We start from the raw sequence: 18,828 nt of genomic DNA, 5'->3' as shown, positions 1-18,828 counted from the left end.
GGTGTTGTGCCAGCCTGATGTTTCTCTTCCTTTTCAGGTGGAAGTTGATGCTTCCGAGATCGGAGCGGGGGCGGTTTTGTCGCAGAAAAGTTCAGATTGTTCAGTGATGAGACCTTGTGCGTTCTTTTCTCGAAAATTTTCGCCCGCCGAGCGAAATTATGACGTCGGTAATCGGGAGCTTTTGGCGATGAAGTGGGCATTCGAGGAGTGGCGTCATTGGCTTGAGGGTGCTAAACATCAGGTGGTGGTCTTGACTGATCACAAAAATTTGATTTATCTTGAGTCGGCCAGACGTCTGAATCCTAGACAGGCGCGCTGGTCGTTGTTTTTCTCCCGGTTTAATTTTGTGGTTTCGTATCTGCCAGGTACTAAGAATGTGAAGGCGGATGCCCTTTCTAGGAGTTTTGAACCTGATTCCCCTGGTGATTCTAAACCTACGGGTATACTTAAGGATGGGGTGATATTGTCTGCTGTCTTCCCAGACCTGCGACGTGCTTTACAAGAGTTTCAGGCGGATCGGCCTGATCGTTGTCCGCCTGGTAGATTGTTTGTGCCGGATGAGTGGACCAATAGAGTCATCTCGGAGGTTCATTCTTCTGCGTTGGCAGGTCATCCGGGAATTTTTGGTACCAGAGATTTGGTGGCTAGGTCCTTCTGGTGGCCTTCCCTGTCTCGGGACGTGCGTACTTTTGTGCAGTCTTGCGATGTTTGTGCTCGGGCCAAGCCTTGTTGTTCTCGGGCTAGTGGGTTGTTGTTGCCCTTGCCTGTTCCTAAGAGGCCTTGGACACACATCTCTATGGATTTTATTTCTGATCTCCCTGTTTCTCAGAAGATGTCCGTCATTTGGGTGGTGTGTGACCGCTTTTCTAAGATGGTTCATTTGGTGCCCTTGCCCAAGCTGCCTTCCTCATCTGAGTTGGTGCCCCTGTTTTTTCAGAATGTGGTTCGGCTGCATGGTATTCCGGAGAATATCGTTTCCGACAGGGGATCCCAGTTTGTGTCCAGATTTTGGCGGGCGTTTTGTGCCAGGATGGGCATTAATTTGTCTTTTTCGTCTGCATTTCATCCCCAGACAAATGGCCAGACGGAACGTACTAATCAGACCTTGGAGACTTATTTGAGGTGTTTCGTGTCTGCTGATCAGGATGACTGGGTCTCCTTTTTGCCGTTGGCTGAGTTTGCCCTTAATAATCGGGCCAGTTCTGCCACTTTGGTCTCCCCTTTCTTTTGCAATTCAGGGTTCCATCCTCGTTTTTCATCTGGTCAGGTGGAGTCTTCGGATTGTCCTGGAGTGGATACCATGGTGGATAGGTTGCATCGTATTTGGGGGCAGGTGGTGGACAATTTGGAGTTGTCCCAGGAGAGGACTCAACGTTTTGCTAATCGCCATCGTCGTGTTGGTCCTCGTCTTCGTGTTGGGGACTTGGTGTGGTTGTCCTCCCGTTTTGTCCCTATGAGGGTCTCTTCTCCTAAGTTTAAGCCTCGGTTCATCGGTCCTTATAAGATTTTGGAAATTCTTAACCCTGTGTCTTTTCGTTTGGACCTCCCAGCATCCTTTGCTATCCATAATGTCTTCCATCGGTCATTATTGCGGAGGTATGAGGTACCACTTGTGCCTTCTGTTGAGCCTCCTGCTCCTGTGCTGGTTGAGGGTGAATTGGAGTACGTGGTGGAGAAAATCTTGGACTCCCGTGTTTCCAGACGGAGACTTCAATATCTGGTGAAATGGAAGGGCTACGGTCAAGAGGATAATTCTTGGGTTACAGCTTCTGATGTTCATGCTTCTGATTTGGTCCGTGCCTTTCATAGGGCTCATCCAGATCGCCCTGGTGGTTCTTGAGAGGGTTCGGTGCCCCCTCCTTAACGGGGGGGTACTGTTGTGATTCGGTTCGTGGGCTCCCCCGGTGGTCTCTTGTGGTACTGGTGTCCTGCAAGCTTTGCCTTCTCAGTTCACCTGTTCCTATCAGGATGTGGGAGTATCCTATTTAACCTTGCTCCTCAGTCATTCTAATGCTGGCCATCAATGTATCCAGAGTGATTCTGTTGCATGTTCCTGCTCCCAGTTTTCTGCTCAGCTAAGTTGGACACTTTAGTCCTTAAGTCTATTTTTGTATGTTTTGTCCAGTTTGCACTTATGTGAATCTCTGCAGCTGGAAGCTCTTGTTGGGCTGAAATTACCACTCCAGTGGCATGAGTTGTCACATGAGTTAAGGTAATTTCAGGATGGTGTTTTGAAGGGTTTTGCAGCTGACCGCGAAGTCCTCTGTTGTATCTTTCTGCTATTTAGTTAGCGGGCCTCTCTGTGCTAAATCTGCTTTCATACTACGTGTGTCTTTTCATCTGCTCTCACCGTTATTATATGTGGGGGGCTGCTATCTCCTGTGGGGACATTCTCTGGAGGCAAGCCAGGACTGTGTTTTCTTCTACCAGGGGTAGTTAGTTCTCCGGCTGGCGCGCGGCATCTAGAGACAACGCAGGAATGCCCCCTGGCTACTTCTAGTGTGGTGTGTAGGTTTAGCATCGCGGTCAGCTCTAGTTTCCATCACCCAAGAGCTTGTCCGTTTATTCTGTGCTTCTGATGTTTCCTTGCCATTGGAAACCATAACAGACCACCACCTCATTTACACTGGAGACTTGAGCCTACCATTCTCTGAATTGATGTGGGTCCCAATAGTCAGACCCCCAGTGATCATACATTTACCACATGTACTATGGATATAGTTTATCGGACAACCCCGCTTAGATATCTACTTTCTGCAAATCTTTCACAGCATCATGTGGAAACCTTGCTTTGCATTATTGCAGATTTATAGGAATCTATTTAGTAGATGTGTGATATTCCTTTATGTTTTAGTATTATGTTATCTTCTTGGTCACAGTTCTGCTAAAAATAAACTTGGTCCAATGTCATATATACTGTACTTAAAGAGTAGTCCGACATACAAAGTCATTTTCACCCTAAATCCCTATCTATCTAAACTAATTTCTAATAAACTTGAATTTAAAATTCTCTATCCTTGCCTAACTACACTATCTAACTGCTGCAGTGCTCTGCTCCCTCCCTGAAACCAAGAGCAGTGGTGCTCGTTTCAGGGTCTGGCCTTGTCTCTGCTCAATGTGCACTGTGTGATGTGTGCAATGACAGTGCTCTCTCTGTTGCCTGCTCAGATCAGCAGTAATGAGCTGTCACCAGAGCGCACTGTTGGCGTGTGTTCTAAGACTATCCGGCATGCAGAGACCAGCGCTGCCCCTGCAAGTGAGGTCACTTTTGGAGGTGGGAGGCGATGCTGGCACCCTGGTGATGCTTTGTTTGAGTACCCAAACCCTGGGATTCCCAAACAGAGCATCATCAAAAAGGGAGTGGTAAAAAAAATAGAATAGCAATTAGCAGTTAGGTAGCATAATTAGGAGGATAAGGTATTTTTAATTCAGGTATATTAGAAATTACTTCATATTATGGCATTAAATATATAGGGATTCAGGAGGAAAATTACTTTGTATGTCAAACCACTCTTTAATATTCATGTTGGTACGATATGACTACATGTATCTACTGCAAATCTACTAAGCTATCAAGCTAAGCCTGGCTATTCTCAATGTATTAAAATCTTGTTCAAACAAATATTAGAATATATTATGACTGTGCATTTACTGTGTAATAAAAAAGAAAAGATGAAAAACAACAAAAACATGAAAGTGGAATGTTTTTTGGTATGTACATACAACATGCACAGCCACAGAGCCAATATTCATCCATATGACTTACATCTAAACCAGGCTCCCCATCTTTGCCCTGTGGGAAAGATTATGACATTTCTGATTAATAACAACATGACCTTCATCACTGACCACGAATATACTGTATATATCAGTAACTGTTATTGCTTCTAAAGTTCATCTTATCTCCAGTCCAGCATTGTTCCCGGTATGGAGCTATATCAGGTTTGTTTTTTTACAATAACACAGACAAGCAGATAATAATCCTATGGACAATGCCACGTACTGTATATACTATACCCACATACACAGTATGTGTACAATAGCGTTCCAGTATGAACATATGCTAGTAGATCCTTTGTGTGCAGCATACTTTTAATTGCAGATTCGTTAGTAGTGTTATCCCATCAGAAATAAAAAAAACTTTCTTTATACCCTGTAAAAATATCTAACTGTCACAGCTAATTATCGGTGGCTTCCGCTCTGGCTTACCCGGTCTGTCTATGTATCACATGGACGATCGCACATTTCAATAACTACGGTAACTTTCCTGGCTTTTAACCCACTCAGCTAACTTATAAATAGGACCAGTCACTTGCTATAACTATGTCATCATTTTTGTTGCTCTTTGTTCCTAAAATATGGCCCTTTCTTCCTAGTATGTAAATCTAGCCTTGTCAGCCATGGGAACGTGGTCATCAACTCTTTTCTGTAGGCATTTTCATGAGGATCAGGCTTTTTTTGTCTAATAAGACCACATTTATTTACATGGAAGACGTGACCATATTTCAGTAAAGGAAAGGCACATGAACAAAAAACACCAATGCCATATTCAGGAGAACATTGGCATTTACACAAGATAACCCAATTACATCGTATTTAAATGTCCTCTTTAAATGTATCTTTTTCCATAGATGTCAGATAGATCTCTTTAATTTACTATGAATCTAGACCCTATGTTGTTTCTGCCACCTCTGCCTTAGTATCCTCACTGTCTGCACCTCAGTATAGACAAAATTACTAAACATTGAAACTTAAGCAGTAATGACTCACAGGTAGACCATATGGTCCTCTCGGTCCCGGATCACCGACAACACCCTTTTCTCCCTGAAAAAAAAACATTCACAATATGGCTCCGAAATATGTGATTGTGAATAATCTGTGAGTGTAAAACATAAGGAAGTTTAAAAAGGATTCTAGAGGCTCTACATTATTTCACAGGGATGAATGGTATATGTGCCTTTCGTAGTCATTATATATGTGCATACACGTTAACATTTATTTTATCATTGTTGTGCAACTAAAAGAGCATTTAAAATATTTTTTTACAAGGACGATATTCTGAATATAAAATGTTCTGTGATTATTTGTACATCTAAAGCATCCAGAGAGGCGATTACATGAATTTTTTCGTTTTTATTGCAGGGGTACTCTTCATCATTCTAGCTGTAAATGATGATGAGCATTAAAAATCAGCCTTGACATCACTTATCTACATATATACATATGTTGAAAGCAGTACATGATCTCTCTAGCTTATCATATCACTACAATAAACATTTGTAATACAATTTTCTTATACAATTGAACTTGGAAATTGAAGTTGCAGTGTGAAGCTGTGAGAAGCATGGGAGTCAATGGCTGCCATCCAAGCACTCATTTCGCAAAACCATTTATTCACAAGATTTTGGGGGAATTCATGTTTAAAAGTTTATTTATAAATATATACAATTAATTGGTGTTATGTGTTTTCTTTTTATAGCTTGCTAGTTAAGCCACTAGGAAGTGCCATTTATACTTGGTGGTGTGTTTCTGAGAATGCCACGTTCACATGTTCAGTATTTGGTCAATATCTTACATCAGTATTCGTAAGCCGAAACCAAGAGTGGGTGAGAAATACAGAAGTGGTGATGTGTTTCTATTATACTCTTCCTCTGATTATTCCACTCCTGATTTTGGCTTATAAATACTGAGGTAGAAAAAGCACCAAATACTGAACATGTGAACGTGGCCTTACTGCAAATACAGCCCCAGACCATAGGATACTGTGATGTGTGACCGACTCTATCTCTTACACTGTGGCTGCTTTAGCTATGAACTGGGCACGCTCATTGGGCTGGTAAGTTCGTAGCTATGGGATGAGACAGGTGCCATTTTATTGTAGCCCTACGCATAGTTATAATTTCCTCCTGTCACCACTCATGCAGTATCAGTGGTGAATGGTGACAGGAGTACCAGGGTAGTGACGGTGAGAAGACTACCATAGCCATGGCAGTGAGCACAGGTCAGGCAACCTGACTTTATATTACTATTGCCAGGCTAATGGGCTATTCCCACCAATGGAAGTCATTACTACCACAGCCCTGCTATGAGCAGTGAGAGTAGGGCTGCGGCGATAATGGTCAGAACCATTCTCACCATTCAGTAGCCTGGTATTTATATAATTTTAGGCTGTTCACAGCCACTGTCACCACTAGTGTTCAGAGCACAGTAGCGAAATCATCATACTGCTGTGCTCTGAACACTGATTCAGCTTGGTTGAGTCAGTGTAAAGCCTCATTCAGGTGTCTGTAATGCAGGGACATCTGGATGAGCCTTTTCTGCTGCTTTCTACAAAGCTCATCAGACAAGATGATCTTGCCACTGGTCACAGCGCTCTGCACAATCTACTGTAATGTACAGAGCACAATAACCATGTAACTAATTCTATCATGTGTGATACAGTTCATTCATTTGATGGTATCATGTGTGATACAGTCCTCTGAGCCATGTATATAATACTATCAGGTTTGATACTATCTGCTGACTTGTAGGAAGCCAAAAACCTCCTAGCATATTGTTTGAAGTATGGCAAGAAGTCAGAATACCTGGAGCAAAGCTATGCAGGTAAATGTGCAATATACAAACTCTATCCAGATAAAGTTCTTAGGCTGGTGTCAAACTTGCAACTGCAGTGCGAGAAACTTGTGCGAGTCTCTCGCCTCAATACCCGGACTGCCGCCGGTGGTTCAGATTGGAGCGTTCAGCTGCACAAAAATAAATGCAGCCGTGCACTCCAGTCCCGAGTGATGGCGGCAATGCCGGGTATTGATGCGAGTTTCTCGCATTGCAGTTGCAAGTGTGACACCGACCTTAGTCAGATGTGAACCAGGACCCTAAGTGCTGTAAGGCACTAGTGATATTTATTATGCTGCTGACTATTTAAAAAAGCTATATAATAAATAATTTACCAAAGCTGATGTGACTTTTGTAAAATAGGATAAAGTGGGTAAATTGGACTACATACTCTGTCACCTTTTGGACCTGCAGGACCGGGTGGGCCAAGTGGTCCATCTGTGCCCTAAAAAAAAAAATTTAAAAACACAGTGAACTCATTTGTGCATCACAACGCTGATACTGGTGGATCATCTCCTCTTTGTTCATCGGCAATATAGGAAATAGAAAGTCTGAGAAAGAAATCTAGTTAGAAGAAATCATGCAGCGGAGGCATATAGAAGGGCAAACAGTATGTCACAATCAGGAATACATGAAACAAGACAAGGCACAAACAGGAACATAAAATGATGGTGCTTTTTTGGAATAATCAGTTTCTGGCAAACTGTATTCCCTCAATTAAGTATAATTTCAGCTGTAGACAAGAGATCAATTGGAATTTGGCATCCAGAACCAGTGAAGAGAAAGACGCATGCCTGTACAGGAGAAGATCATGCTTGAAGAATCGAATAATAAAAGATGAGTAGGAGACGGAGGCCATTCCAAAGTGTTTTCTCAATTAAGCTTTTAACAATTTCGGTTATTAGACTGTCAACATGTTTATATGGCGTATGTTATCTGACCATTACAGAGGCCTACTACTAAAATGTGTTTCTACGTACAGTATAAAAGATTTGTAACATCTTATTTACAAGGTTGGTGGAAGAAGATGGATATGGTTCTTTAATAAGCAATGGGTGGTTTCCCTGCTCTTATGATTATGACTTTTTGCTATTAAACCTGACAGTAGATACATGCTGCTCAGACCACAGGCAGCATTTACCAGGCATTGGCTATATGATTTCAACTATGTATGATTGATTCTGCAGTGTTTCAGAGAAAAACATACTTTAAAAGCTGACATACGGCACACTAATTAAAGGGAACCTGTCACCTCAAATTGGCGGGATATGTAAATGCCTTTTTCCGGTCCGATGGGCGGCGTTTCACCTTCATTTCTCCACCCCCTCCGTCCCTGTTGTCTGCAATATGTTCGTGAATTAAAGTACTTGTCCTCCATAGTTGGCGCATGCGCAATGCAATCTTCGCTTGCGCACGCGCAGTATGCTTTGCCCAACTGCGGGCAAAGCCGAAAAGCATTACCGCGCATGCGCCCGTGCAGTATGTCCCAGAACACAGCGAAATACTTCCGGGACATAGTACGCGGGCGCATGCGCAGTAATGCTTTACGGCTTTGCCTGCAGTTGGGCAAAGCATACTGTGTGTGCGCGAGCGAAGATTGCATTGCGCACGCGCCAACTATGGGGGACAAGTACTCTAATTCACGAACATATTGCGGACAACAGGGACAGATAGGGTGGAGAAATGAAGACGAAAAGCCGCCCATCGGACTGGAAAAAAGGCATTCACATATCCTGCCAATTTGAGGTGACAGGTTCCCTTTAAAAAGGCCAGTGACAACCTGACAATGCCTGTAGTTTACTTAGCAAAATCCTGATGACAGGTTCGCTTTAAGGCCCACCAACAGATCATGTTTTCAGGATCTGCTTAGGCTACTTTCACACTAGCGTCGGGCTCGGCCCGTCGCAGTGCGTCGGGCCGAGGTTACCGACGCTAGCGTTGTATACGCCGCACAACGGGGGCAGCGGATGCATTTTTCCAGCGCATCCGCTGCCCCATTGTGAGGTGCGGGGAGGTGGGGGCGGAGTTCCGGCCGCGCATGCGCGGTCGGAAAAAGCGGACCGTCGGCGGCAAAAAACGTTACATGTACCGTTTTTTTGTGCCGACGGTCCACCACAACACGGTGCAACCATCGCATGAAGGTTGCGACGTGTGTCAATCCGTCACAATACGTCGCTTAATGTTAGTCTATGGGGAAAAAACGCATCCTGCATGCACTTTTGCAGGATGCGTTTTTTCGGCCAAACGACGCATTGTGACGGATTGCAAAAAACGCTAGTGTCAAAGTAGCCTTAGTATTACAAAGATCATAATTCCAGGCCCAGTGTAATGCTAAGGGAATCCAGAAAACATGATCTGCTGGTGATCCTGTCACTAGTCCCCCAATACATGTAACTCTAGCCAGTATTGTCTTATTTGGTTTTCCCCTTCTATCAGAAATTTTATGATATCTTTCTCCATGTTAGGTCTAGGTGAGGTGATGTGATGGTAACCCAATGAGAAATACTTACCTTTATGTTCTCTGAAGGAGTCACCATTCTCAGTTACCAGAGCTGCCTACACTGTACTACTGAAGGTCTTCATGGGGAAGACAAAAACTCCTATCACAGTTACTAATGAAGATTGGGCAGCTCCTGTCACACAGTTATAATGAAGGGGATGACAGTTCAGCCTCCTGACTACATGGCACTGGCTCTAGATGGTCATGTCTTGATGCATTATAGGATTTATAGTAGAGCATAGAGGAATAAAATGGAAGGTGGGATATGGGAATCAAGATGGAGACTGAAGGGAAGAAAGAAGAGGCTGATATGCAGGGAAGTGAATACACCATGTATAAGTGAAGATTTAGAGACAATCAAGATGGAGGTGCAGGAATTAAAAACAAATTCTCAACTATGTCTTTAAGTCTTCCACATAACTCTTCGAGAATTGGGACTAAAATGTCATTAAGGAAATTTGAACAGTGACTTTCTTTGCCATTTTTTTTATGGAAAGGGGTGTTCTCAAGTTTGAGAGTTATATTCCACGGGATAGGGGATAACTTTCTGATGACTGGGGGTCCGATCGCCTTGGCTCCCACTGATGCCAAGCTCTGAAGAGCCCCGGCTGAATAAATGGTCTCTCATGTGCACTAAAACTCTATTCATTCTTAATGGGAATCCTGGAGATTCCTGGTTCTTGAGACCAGTGGGGCCACAGTGGTTGGACCCCCAGTGATAGGAAAGTTATCCCATATCCCATGGATAAGAGAAAGCTTTGAAACTTGAGAACACCCCTTTAAGTTGTGAATGGTAAATCAGCTATGTAATGGTTATGTGCAGTCTCCGATCTCTATCGTGGGAACTTGTATCTAAGCATGTAGCAGGTTTACAGTTGTCTCATTCCTAGTTTTTGATCATACCCTGCTATAAATAAATTTACAGTTAATCCATAATTGTTTAAATAATTCAATGTCTTTGGAACTTTATTGAATTCTTCCTCTAGCTGGTACTTTTCAATAAACTGATTCATCAATAATTTATGGACTTTCCATATTCAGGTGTGTTTACGCTACAATAGCTTGAAATGTGTTAATCTATTTCTCCCTGTCCTGTGATACCTGTCCTTGGTCATTTTTCAATGTTGTATATTGTTGAACAGGTGCAAAAGACACAAAACACTCACCCTGGGTCCTGGCTTTCCGTCTAAGCCAGATGCTCCCTTTATGATTAGGTGGAGGTACAGACGATGGGTATAACATAGGTGACAAGAACGTGAGATTAGTGGGTAATGAGCACATGGAGTAAGAACAACACAATACAAGTGGCCACGAAGACTATGGAATGACTGGGGGATTTCCACTAATTGTTGCATAGTGCACTCAGAAAATGTACCTGATCAATGTTGTATTGAGGGTTAGATTAATTGACACATATCCACATGGTTTTTATGGTAAGTAAAAATGATTTTACACATGAAAATACCAGAATTAAAGAAGCACTTCCATTAAAGCTTTAACCTCTTAATATATTGGAGTCATCATATTATATAGCACTGTGCATTTATAATTGCTCATTTTGCCTTTCTACTCAGTTAAAGAGATTGTCCTTTACTTTAGTATTGATGACTTATCCTTAGGATAGGTGATCAATGTCTGATTACTCGGGGTCCAACACCCGACTCCCCCGTCAATTAGCTATTATTGGTGATGTAGGGGATGTGCCGGTACAAATAATACTTCACTCCCTTCTCTTTTGATAAAGTTATAATAGCTGCTGCGTGCCTAATGTATATAATTTTATATTGCATGTACTTGTTAAATAGGGAAAGTGTAGTATTGAAGTTTGGACACTAGAGGGGGCACAATAATGTGCATAGTCATGATAGGAGAGGTCAGCTGCAGTTAAGACAGGGAGGACTTCCTGATTATAGGCAGAAGGGCCTGGGCGCCCAGACAGTCCACACGGGCTTAAGTGCCCAGGACAATAGCAGCGACCACGCAACATTTATTAAGAGAGAAACCCATCCATCCACAGCTTTGGGCCGGAACAGCAGAGGCCAGTACAGCAGCAGGAAAGGAGAATCAAGATAGAAAAAGTGACAGTATGGGGATACAGGTATCTCCAGGATGTGGCAGCTTATAGCTTGGGCAGATGCCCTCAGTACTGGGGCGAAACAGCTGCTGAGGGAACTCTCAGACGCAAAGTTAGCTTGGAACAGGAGGAAAGAAGAAGAGATGTGTAATGCAAATCCTCTTGTAAATGCTGTGAAGAATCTGGATGTGCTGCGTAAAACTAACAGTAAAGTTGTTTATTTGAAAGTTGAAAAGGACTGTCTCAATCTTTGTTACACCGACTGATGGGAACCTACAGCGAAGCAGAGGTGACCCTGATGGTGTCGAAAGTGTAGCCACAGGTACGCAAAGTGATGTACAATGTTTTCATGTAAAGGGAGGCCAGGGCACAGATACACCGGAGTGCTCGGCATGACTACGGCTCTGATCGTGCCCCTTACAGTGACGGCAGCGGCCATTGCGGAGCTGTTCTATTTTCTTGCTGTGGCCGCCGCAGGGTACTACACATCCACCCCCTACTGATTTAAATTTGAGACAGATGTGTACTACCAAACTGCGAACACTACCAGCCGCCAGCTGGCTGAGAGACAGCCAGCTCTGCAAGTGAGTATTTCCAGCCAGAAGCCGCCACCGCTGACACTGATCACAGTTGATCAATGGGGGTGCCGGGTGTTGGACCCCCACTCAGACATTGATGACCTATCCTAAGGATTGGTCATCAATGCTAAAGTAGTGGACAACCTCTTTCATTCTGCTGTTTTCCATTAGGTCTTTGACCTCACATGATTAAAATCTGACTAGCTGAACCCTTCTAAGCTCTGTGTAGAAACAGTTTTCCCTGCATGACTCATGAGCTGGGTCAAAAGTTGAAGAGGGGATTGATATAGACAGGAATAAAAGACTTCCTGTTTCTACACAGATCATATTAATTACTTTATACAAAAATGATTACAAAGTATCAACTGTGTCCCTTTTGTAAAATGGTACATTGGGGCTCCTCCATAGAAATTCACAAATTTGTGTCCTATCATTGGTTTTGTTACTGATGCTGAAAGTGCTATTCTTATAACCTAGAGTTTCTTTAGTAAAAAGAAAATATATTTTTTTAATGATATTACTAGAAAATTTTATTAGCTCAAGCTATGCTCCATCTGCTGGAGACTTCAAGATTTAAATATTTATAGTTCTATAAAAGTATGTAAAATACGGTATATATTTTTTATTTAAAATGTTTTTGTAACCAAACAAAATTACCAAGTATGAAGATGGAGTGCACAAATGGACATGAGAAAATGACATAATATAGATATTTTAGTGTCTGGTAGCAAGAAGTTCTGCAGGTGACAGGGTCTGAGGGCATCTGTCTTTCTGACACATATATTCATAGACAGTAAAAAAAATACAGTACTGTGCAAAAAGTTTTAGGCAGATGTGGAAAAAAATGCTGCAAAGTAAAAATGATTTCAAATATAGAAGAGTTAATTGTTAATTTTTTTATCAATTAACCAAACGCAAAGTGAATGAACACCAGAGAAATCTAAATCACTCAATATTTGGGGTGACCACCCTGTGCATTCAAAATAGCATCAATCATCAATTCTTTAAGGTACGTGTGCACAAAGTCAGGGATTGGATAGGATTATTGTCAGGTATATGAGTAAGCAAATATATCAAACAGGTGATGACGACAATCATTTGATAGCAGGCTGAAACAAAGCCATTAACTGAAACAGAACCTGGGTGAAGAATCGCTGCTTCAAAGGTGAAGTCATGGCAGACAGTTTCATGTCACAAGTCCTGTCCCATGGCAACACTGAGCACACTAACAAGATACAAGGTAGTTATGACGTTCAGAGAAAAAAAACATCAAGCTTGTTAAATAAAATCTTCAGTTTATTTCAAAAGTAGTAAAATCATCAGTGTATCCAAAAAGTGTCCATAAGCATAAACATTTACGTGATTCTGGCCGATTTTTGGATACACTAATGTTTTTACTACTTTTAAAATAAAACAGAAGATTTTATATTTTTCGAGCTGGATCTTTCTTTCTCTGTACATGATGGCTAATCTTGTTCCTGGCAGTGACAGTGTTCAAAGCTCTGGACAGAAGTAGACAGTTACGATAAGCTGACTTCCTCCTTTTCTTTTATTTACAAGGTAGTTATTCTGCATCAGCAAGGTCTTTCCCATGCAAATATTTCAAAGCAGAATGGGGTTTTAAGATCTGTTGTTTATGTTCTTTTTAGGAAACCTCAATGTTGAGGGCTGTAGACACAGCAGTCGGTCAAGGAAACTTAGTGCAGTAGATGAAAGACACACCAGGCTTACGTCACTTTGAAATAAGTAGATGTCCAGCAGTGTCATCAGCTCAGAACAGGCAGGAACCAATAGGACCCAGCTACTACACCTATCGACTGTTTGAGAAGGATGTCCAGCAGTTGTCTTTAAGGGAGAATTTCAGATAAAGACTATACCTTCAACATGGAAACAAGGTCAAGCGGCATAATTATGCACAAAAACATAAGAACTGAGTTATAGAAAAATGGCAGCAGATGCTCAGTACAAAAATGTAAATAGTTGAAGTTGAGTGTAACTGAAGACAGATTGCTAAATGGCTCAACAGCAGTACAATAATGAATATCTGCAGGTAATAGTAAAGAATGCTGGAGGCTCTTTGCAAGTTTGGGGATTCATTTCAACATAAGAAGTTTTAGATTTGGTCAGGATTAATGGTGACCACGATGCTAAGAAATAGAGGCAGATACTTATCCATTATTCAATACCATCAGAGACATTGGTACGGCCAATGTCATTAAGAAGTAACTTCAAAATAAAGAATAATGATGGGCAAATGTACTCACCACTGCTTGATACTTGATTGAGTATTTGGATTCTCGATCAAGGGCAGAGTATCGCAAGGTGCCGGAGAGCTTGGGTCCCTCAGCCGAATAGCACTGAAGCCAGTATCTCTCTCTTAATTCAAATTCAAATGGGCTTTATTAGCAGGACTAAGTAAATGTTAGCATTACCAAAGCAAGTGGCAAAGTAACAGGGGGATGGGATAGGGACATGTCCAGGGTGGGGTATAGGGGTCCATGACATATCTTAGTCTATGGCAGGCACTGACATACTGCGCCGCTATGGTCACTGCACTTTCTTCTTCCCACAGTAGTATAGGTAGTTTCTCTTCCACCTCCATGGAGGTGAAGTCTGGGAGGAGATCAGACAGTCTTCTAAAGTGAGTTTCCCTCATTGCAGAGTATTTAGGGCATCTCAGCAAGAATTAAGCCTCATCCTTCTTGGCCTCCTGGGAGCACTTCTGATAGAGTCTGCTCTCATGGGGCTTCTATTTCTGTTGGTGCCGCTCTGATTCGATCAGTAGGCTGTGAACGCTCAGTCTGTACCAGCTCAGGATCTGTCGCTCTTTGGGGTTTGCTAGTTTCTCTAGATATGGGGACAGTTTGTATTCCCTCGGTAGGTTCTGGTATGTTGTCAGTTTCTGTGATTTGTTCATGTCGTTCCTCCAGACACTTATATAGAAAACACCGTGTGCACAGCTATGGGGTGGTGCTAAGGTTAGGTTCCCAAACCGTTAATATAGTGAAAGAAAACCTTGCACTCAACTTAAATGCGTAAAGATGAATTTATTGTAGCACATAAAACGTTTCAGTCCACACGGACCTTCATCAGTAACTACAACAGTAGATAGATTAGGCTTAGTACAAGATTACCGTGAAAACAAAACAAAAACAAAGACACTGTGATATACCTCTTTGCCTTTGTGTACCGTCTTCCGGATTTGCCTTTTGTCAGACCATGCAGGTTGGTGGCTTGGTCAGGCTGTCTTTGAGTGATTTTTGTTGGGGGGCTTCATTCTTCTGGCGTTTGCTGGTGTAGCAAGGCTTTGTGATGGTAGGAGCTGGGACTACTACTTTGAAGATGAGCCTTGAATTACAGCACCTTTTTCTGGATTGCAAGATGTAGTGGGAGTCTGCTCAGCTCTGTTCGGCATGTGCTGTTTGATGTGCTCCAATGGACTTGAAGAAGGTGTTTGCAGAACTCAAGGTGGAATATTTCTGTTTGCCCAGCCTCCCACTTTGATCAGTTTGGGTATAAGACTGGACCCCAGACTTCGCTGCCATACAGAAGGATTGGAGCAATGATGGTATCAAAGATTTTTAGCTAGATGGTTACAGGTGCCTTGAGATTGTACAGACGTCTTCTGTTGGCATGAAAGGCTTTGCACACCTTGTATTTCAGCAATTCTATGGCTTGCTTAAAGCTCCCTGATTGGCTGAGTTCTAGGCTCAGGTAGATGTACTTGTTGGTTTCCGTAATTGGACCATTGTCTATTATGAAGTGGGGAGGGCCAGCTGGTTTATGTTTTCTTTTCTGGGACATCATATTACTTTTCTCTTGGTTGATTGGCAGTGCCCATGTGGTGCTGAAGGTCTCTAGGATTTTAACCCCTTTCTGCCAGCTGACGGAATAGATCGTGCTCACACCATGGTTCAGACCAAAAACCATCACAACAGAGAATATCCATAAATATATTTATTTATTTATTTCTTGGCAATTAATAAACAATAAAAATAATTTTAAGTACATACTTATTATCTTGATTTTATAATTGTATTTTTATGGTTTATTAATTGCCAAGAAATATATTTACGGATATTCTCTGTTGTGATGGTTTTTGGTCTGAACCATGGTGTGAGCACGATCTTTCTTGGTTTCCTGTAGTACTAGTACTACATTATCTGCACATGTGGTGATTCCCGGGTATTTGTACATCGCCTAATATTAATTGAATTTTAATAATAATAATAATAATAATTTTTATATATACATCAGTGGTTTATATGATGCCTTGGAGTCACTAGTGTGTTGAATTAATCAGCTGATGGAATAGTACGTCAGCTGGCAGATCCCCCGCTTTGAGGTGGGCTCTGGCGGTGAGCCCACCTCAAAGCCGCGACAGGTCAGCTGTTTTGTAAAGCTGACATGTGCGCGCAATGAGCGTGAGCGGAATCGCGATCCGCCCGCGCCCATTAACTAGTTAAATGCCGCCGTCAAACGCTGACAGCGGCATTTAACTAGCGCTCCCGGCCGCGCAGCTGGAAGTGCTCGCACCGCTGACCCCCGCTGATCGGGGGTCATCGGTGCATTGCCATAACAACCAGAGGTCTCCTTGAGACCTCTATGGTTGTTGATGGCCAATTGCTTTGAGCGCCACCCTGTGGTTGGTGTTCAAAGCAACCCTGCATTTCTACTACATAGAGGTGATCTGTGCTTCACTTCTATGTAGCAGAGGCGATCGGGTTGTGCATGCTTCTAGCCTCCTATGGCTATTGAAGCATGCCCCCCCCAAAAAAAAGTGTTTAAAAATATAAAAAAATTAAAAAATATATAAAAGTTCAAATCACCCCCCTTTCACCCCAATCAAAATAAAACAATTAAAAAAAAAATCAAACCTACACATATTTGGTATCGCTGCGTTCAGAATCGCCCGATCTATCAATAAAAACAAAGGATTAACCTGATCGCTAAATGGTGTAGCGAGAAAAAAAATCAAAATGCCAAAATTACGGTTTTGTGGTCACTGCAACATTGCATTACAATGCAATAACGGGCGATCAAAAGAACGTATCTGAACCAAAATGGAATCATTAAAAATGCCAGCTCAGCACGCAAAAAATAAGCCCTCATCCGACCCCGGATCACGAAAATTGGAGACGCTACAGGTATCGGAAAATGGCACTTTTTTTTTTTCAGCAAACTTTGGAATTTTTTTTACCACTTAGATAAAAGAGAACCTATACATGTTTGATGTCTATGAACTCATAATGACCTGGAGAATCATAATAGTAGGTCAGTTTTAGCATTTAGTGAACCTAGCAAAAAAGCCAAGCAAAAAACAAGTGTGAGATTGCACTTTTTTTGCAATTTCATCGTACTTGGAATTTTTTTCCCATTTTTTGTTACGCGGCATGGTAAAACCAATGGTATCGTTCAAAAGTACATCTTGTCCTGCAAAAAATAAGCCCTCACATGGCCATATTGATGGAAAAATAAAAAAGTTATGGCTCTGGGAAGGAGGGGAGCAAAAAACGAAAACGAAAAAACGGAAAAAGCTTCGGGGGTGAAGGGGTTAAGATGATCTTGGAGGCCTTTCTCAGTTTGTGATAACACCACAAGGTCATCAGTATACAGCAGAAATTTCACTGCGGTTTCATAAAGGGTGAGTCCTGGTGCTGAAGAGGATTCCACAGCCACCACCAGCTTGTTGAAGAGCACTGGACTGAGGCTGCAGCCCTGTCTCACTCCTCGGCTCTGTCTGTGAAATAGGCTGTTCTCCTTCCATTTACCCTCAAGCTGCAACTGTTCTCATTGTAGAGCTTCAGATGATATACTATGTTTAGCCTCCTATTCCTCTCCCCAACAGTTTTAGGAATAGCTCTGGTTGCCACACTGAGTCGAAGGCCTTCTTGAAGGCATAGATCCTCCCATGCTTAGTATTGTGGATGTGGTCTTTGATGAGGCTGTGCAGGGTGTAGATGTGATCTGTGATGCGGTGATTTGGCATGAAGCCTGCTTTTTTTTTGCTGAGGACATTGTGTTGGGTGAGGAAAATGAGCATCCTCTTGTTCAGGATGCAGTTGAAAAGTTTCCCCAGGTTGTGGCTGACACAGGTTTTGCTTTTTCTTTCTGAAAATGAATTTGTAGTTTGTTGTATGGTGTGGTAGGCTTCTCTTAGAGTGGGGTTGTTTGGGTCTTTGTGTTATTTATTTGAGGCCATTCTTAGGGTCTTCCTTATGGTTTTACATACCTTGTCAAACCAGTTGTTGGGATTTTGTTTACTCAGCTTATTGTTGCTGCATTTTTTCAGGTTGGACATTTCTGCCATGGCATAGAATATGTTGTTAAGGTCCCTTACTGCTAGGTATATTCCTTCTGGGTTAAGTTCATACACGTTATTATGGAAGTGTTGGAGCTTCTTCTTGTTCTCTGGTCTGTTGATGGCATCTGTATATTTTGGGGGCTGACATCTTGGACCATTTGAAGGATGGAGGCAAGCTAAAGAGGTTGGTCTGCTGCGGAGTTTGTGAGGGTTATTTGTTTGTGGATTTGATGTATAGGAGCAGTTGTAGACTGACAGATGTGCTTGTGGATTGACTGTAAAGGTACCAATGTTTGTAGGGTCCATATCTGTGATGGTATGGTCTATCACGAGGCTTCCCATGTCGGAGTTTAGGGTGTGTCTTCCCAATGTGTCTCCCTTGGTGTGGCCATTGAGCATACAAAGTCTGAGGCTTCAGCATAGGTTCAACAGCATTCTGCTACTTTTATTGACTATGCCATTGTAGCTGTTTCTCTTGGTGTGCACCGGGTTGTCACAGTGGGTATCTGCTCAGAGTATATAGCTGTTTCATTCAGTGGTCAGTCTTTGTCTCTTTCCGTTCTTGCATTGAGGTCTCCTTAGATTAAAACTTTGGCCAGAGTCTGGAAGTGAGCAGATTCCCTCTGTGGGATCTAAAAGCTGTCTATGGAGACTCTTGAGGAGCTATGTATGCTGCACAAAGGTAGATTTCAACCCGAGAGGTGAGGATGGAGTGGCTTATTCTTACCCAGATGTGGCTGTCTCCTTTCTTCATTGCTAT

At 42.4% G+C, this 18,828-nt stretch overlaps 1 protein-coding gene across 3 annotated transcripts in view; it reads right to left on the bottom strand.

The window, feature by feature from the left end:
- Positions 1–18,828, bottom strand: part of COL25A1 (collagen type XXV alpha 1 chain) — a 643,948-nt gene that overhangs the window by 36,527 nt on the left and 588,593 nt on the right. For all 3 annotated transcript variants that reach the window (XM_077278990.1, XM_077278988.1, XM_077278989.1), the window contains 3 exons: positions 7,004–7,057; positions 4,771–4,824; positions 3,767–3,793 (listed from right to left, as the gene is read on the bottom strand). In XM_077278990.1, the coding sequence (XP_077135105.1) occupies positions 3,767–3,793; positions 4,771–4,824; positions 7,004–7,057 (135 nt within the window). The remainder of the gene's footprint in view (positions 1–3,766; positions 3,794–4,770; positions 4,825–7,003; positions 7,058–18,828) is intronic.

The sequence above is a fragment of the Ranitomeya variabilis genome, chromosome 1 (genome assembly GCF_051348905.1).
Source record: "Ranitomeya variabilis isolate aRanVar5 chromosome 1, aRanVar5.hap1, whole genome shotgun sequence".
Classification (NCBI taxonomy): Eukaryota; Metazoa; Chordata; class Amphibia; order Anura; family Dendrobatidae; genus Ranitomeya; species Ranitomeya variabilis.
Note: the sequence above shows the minus strand (reverse complement) of the source record. Positions and strands in the feature narration are given on the sequence as shown.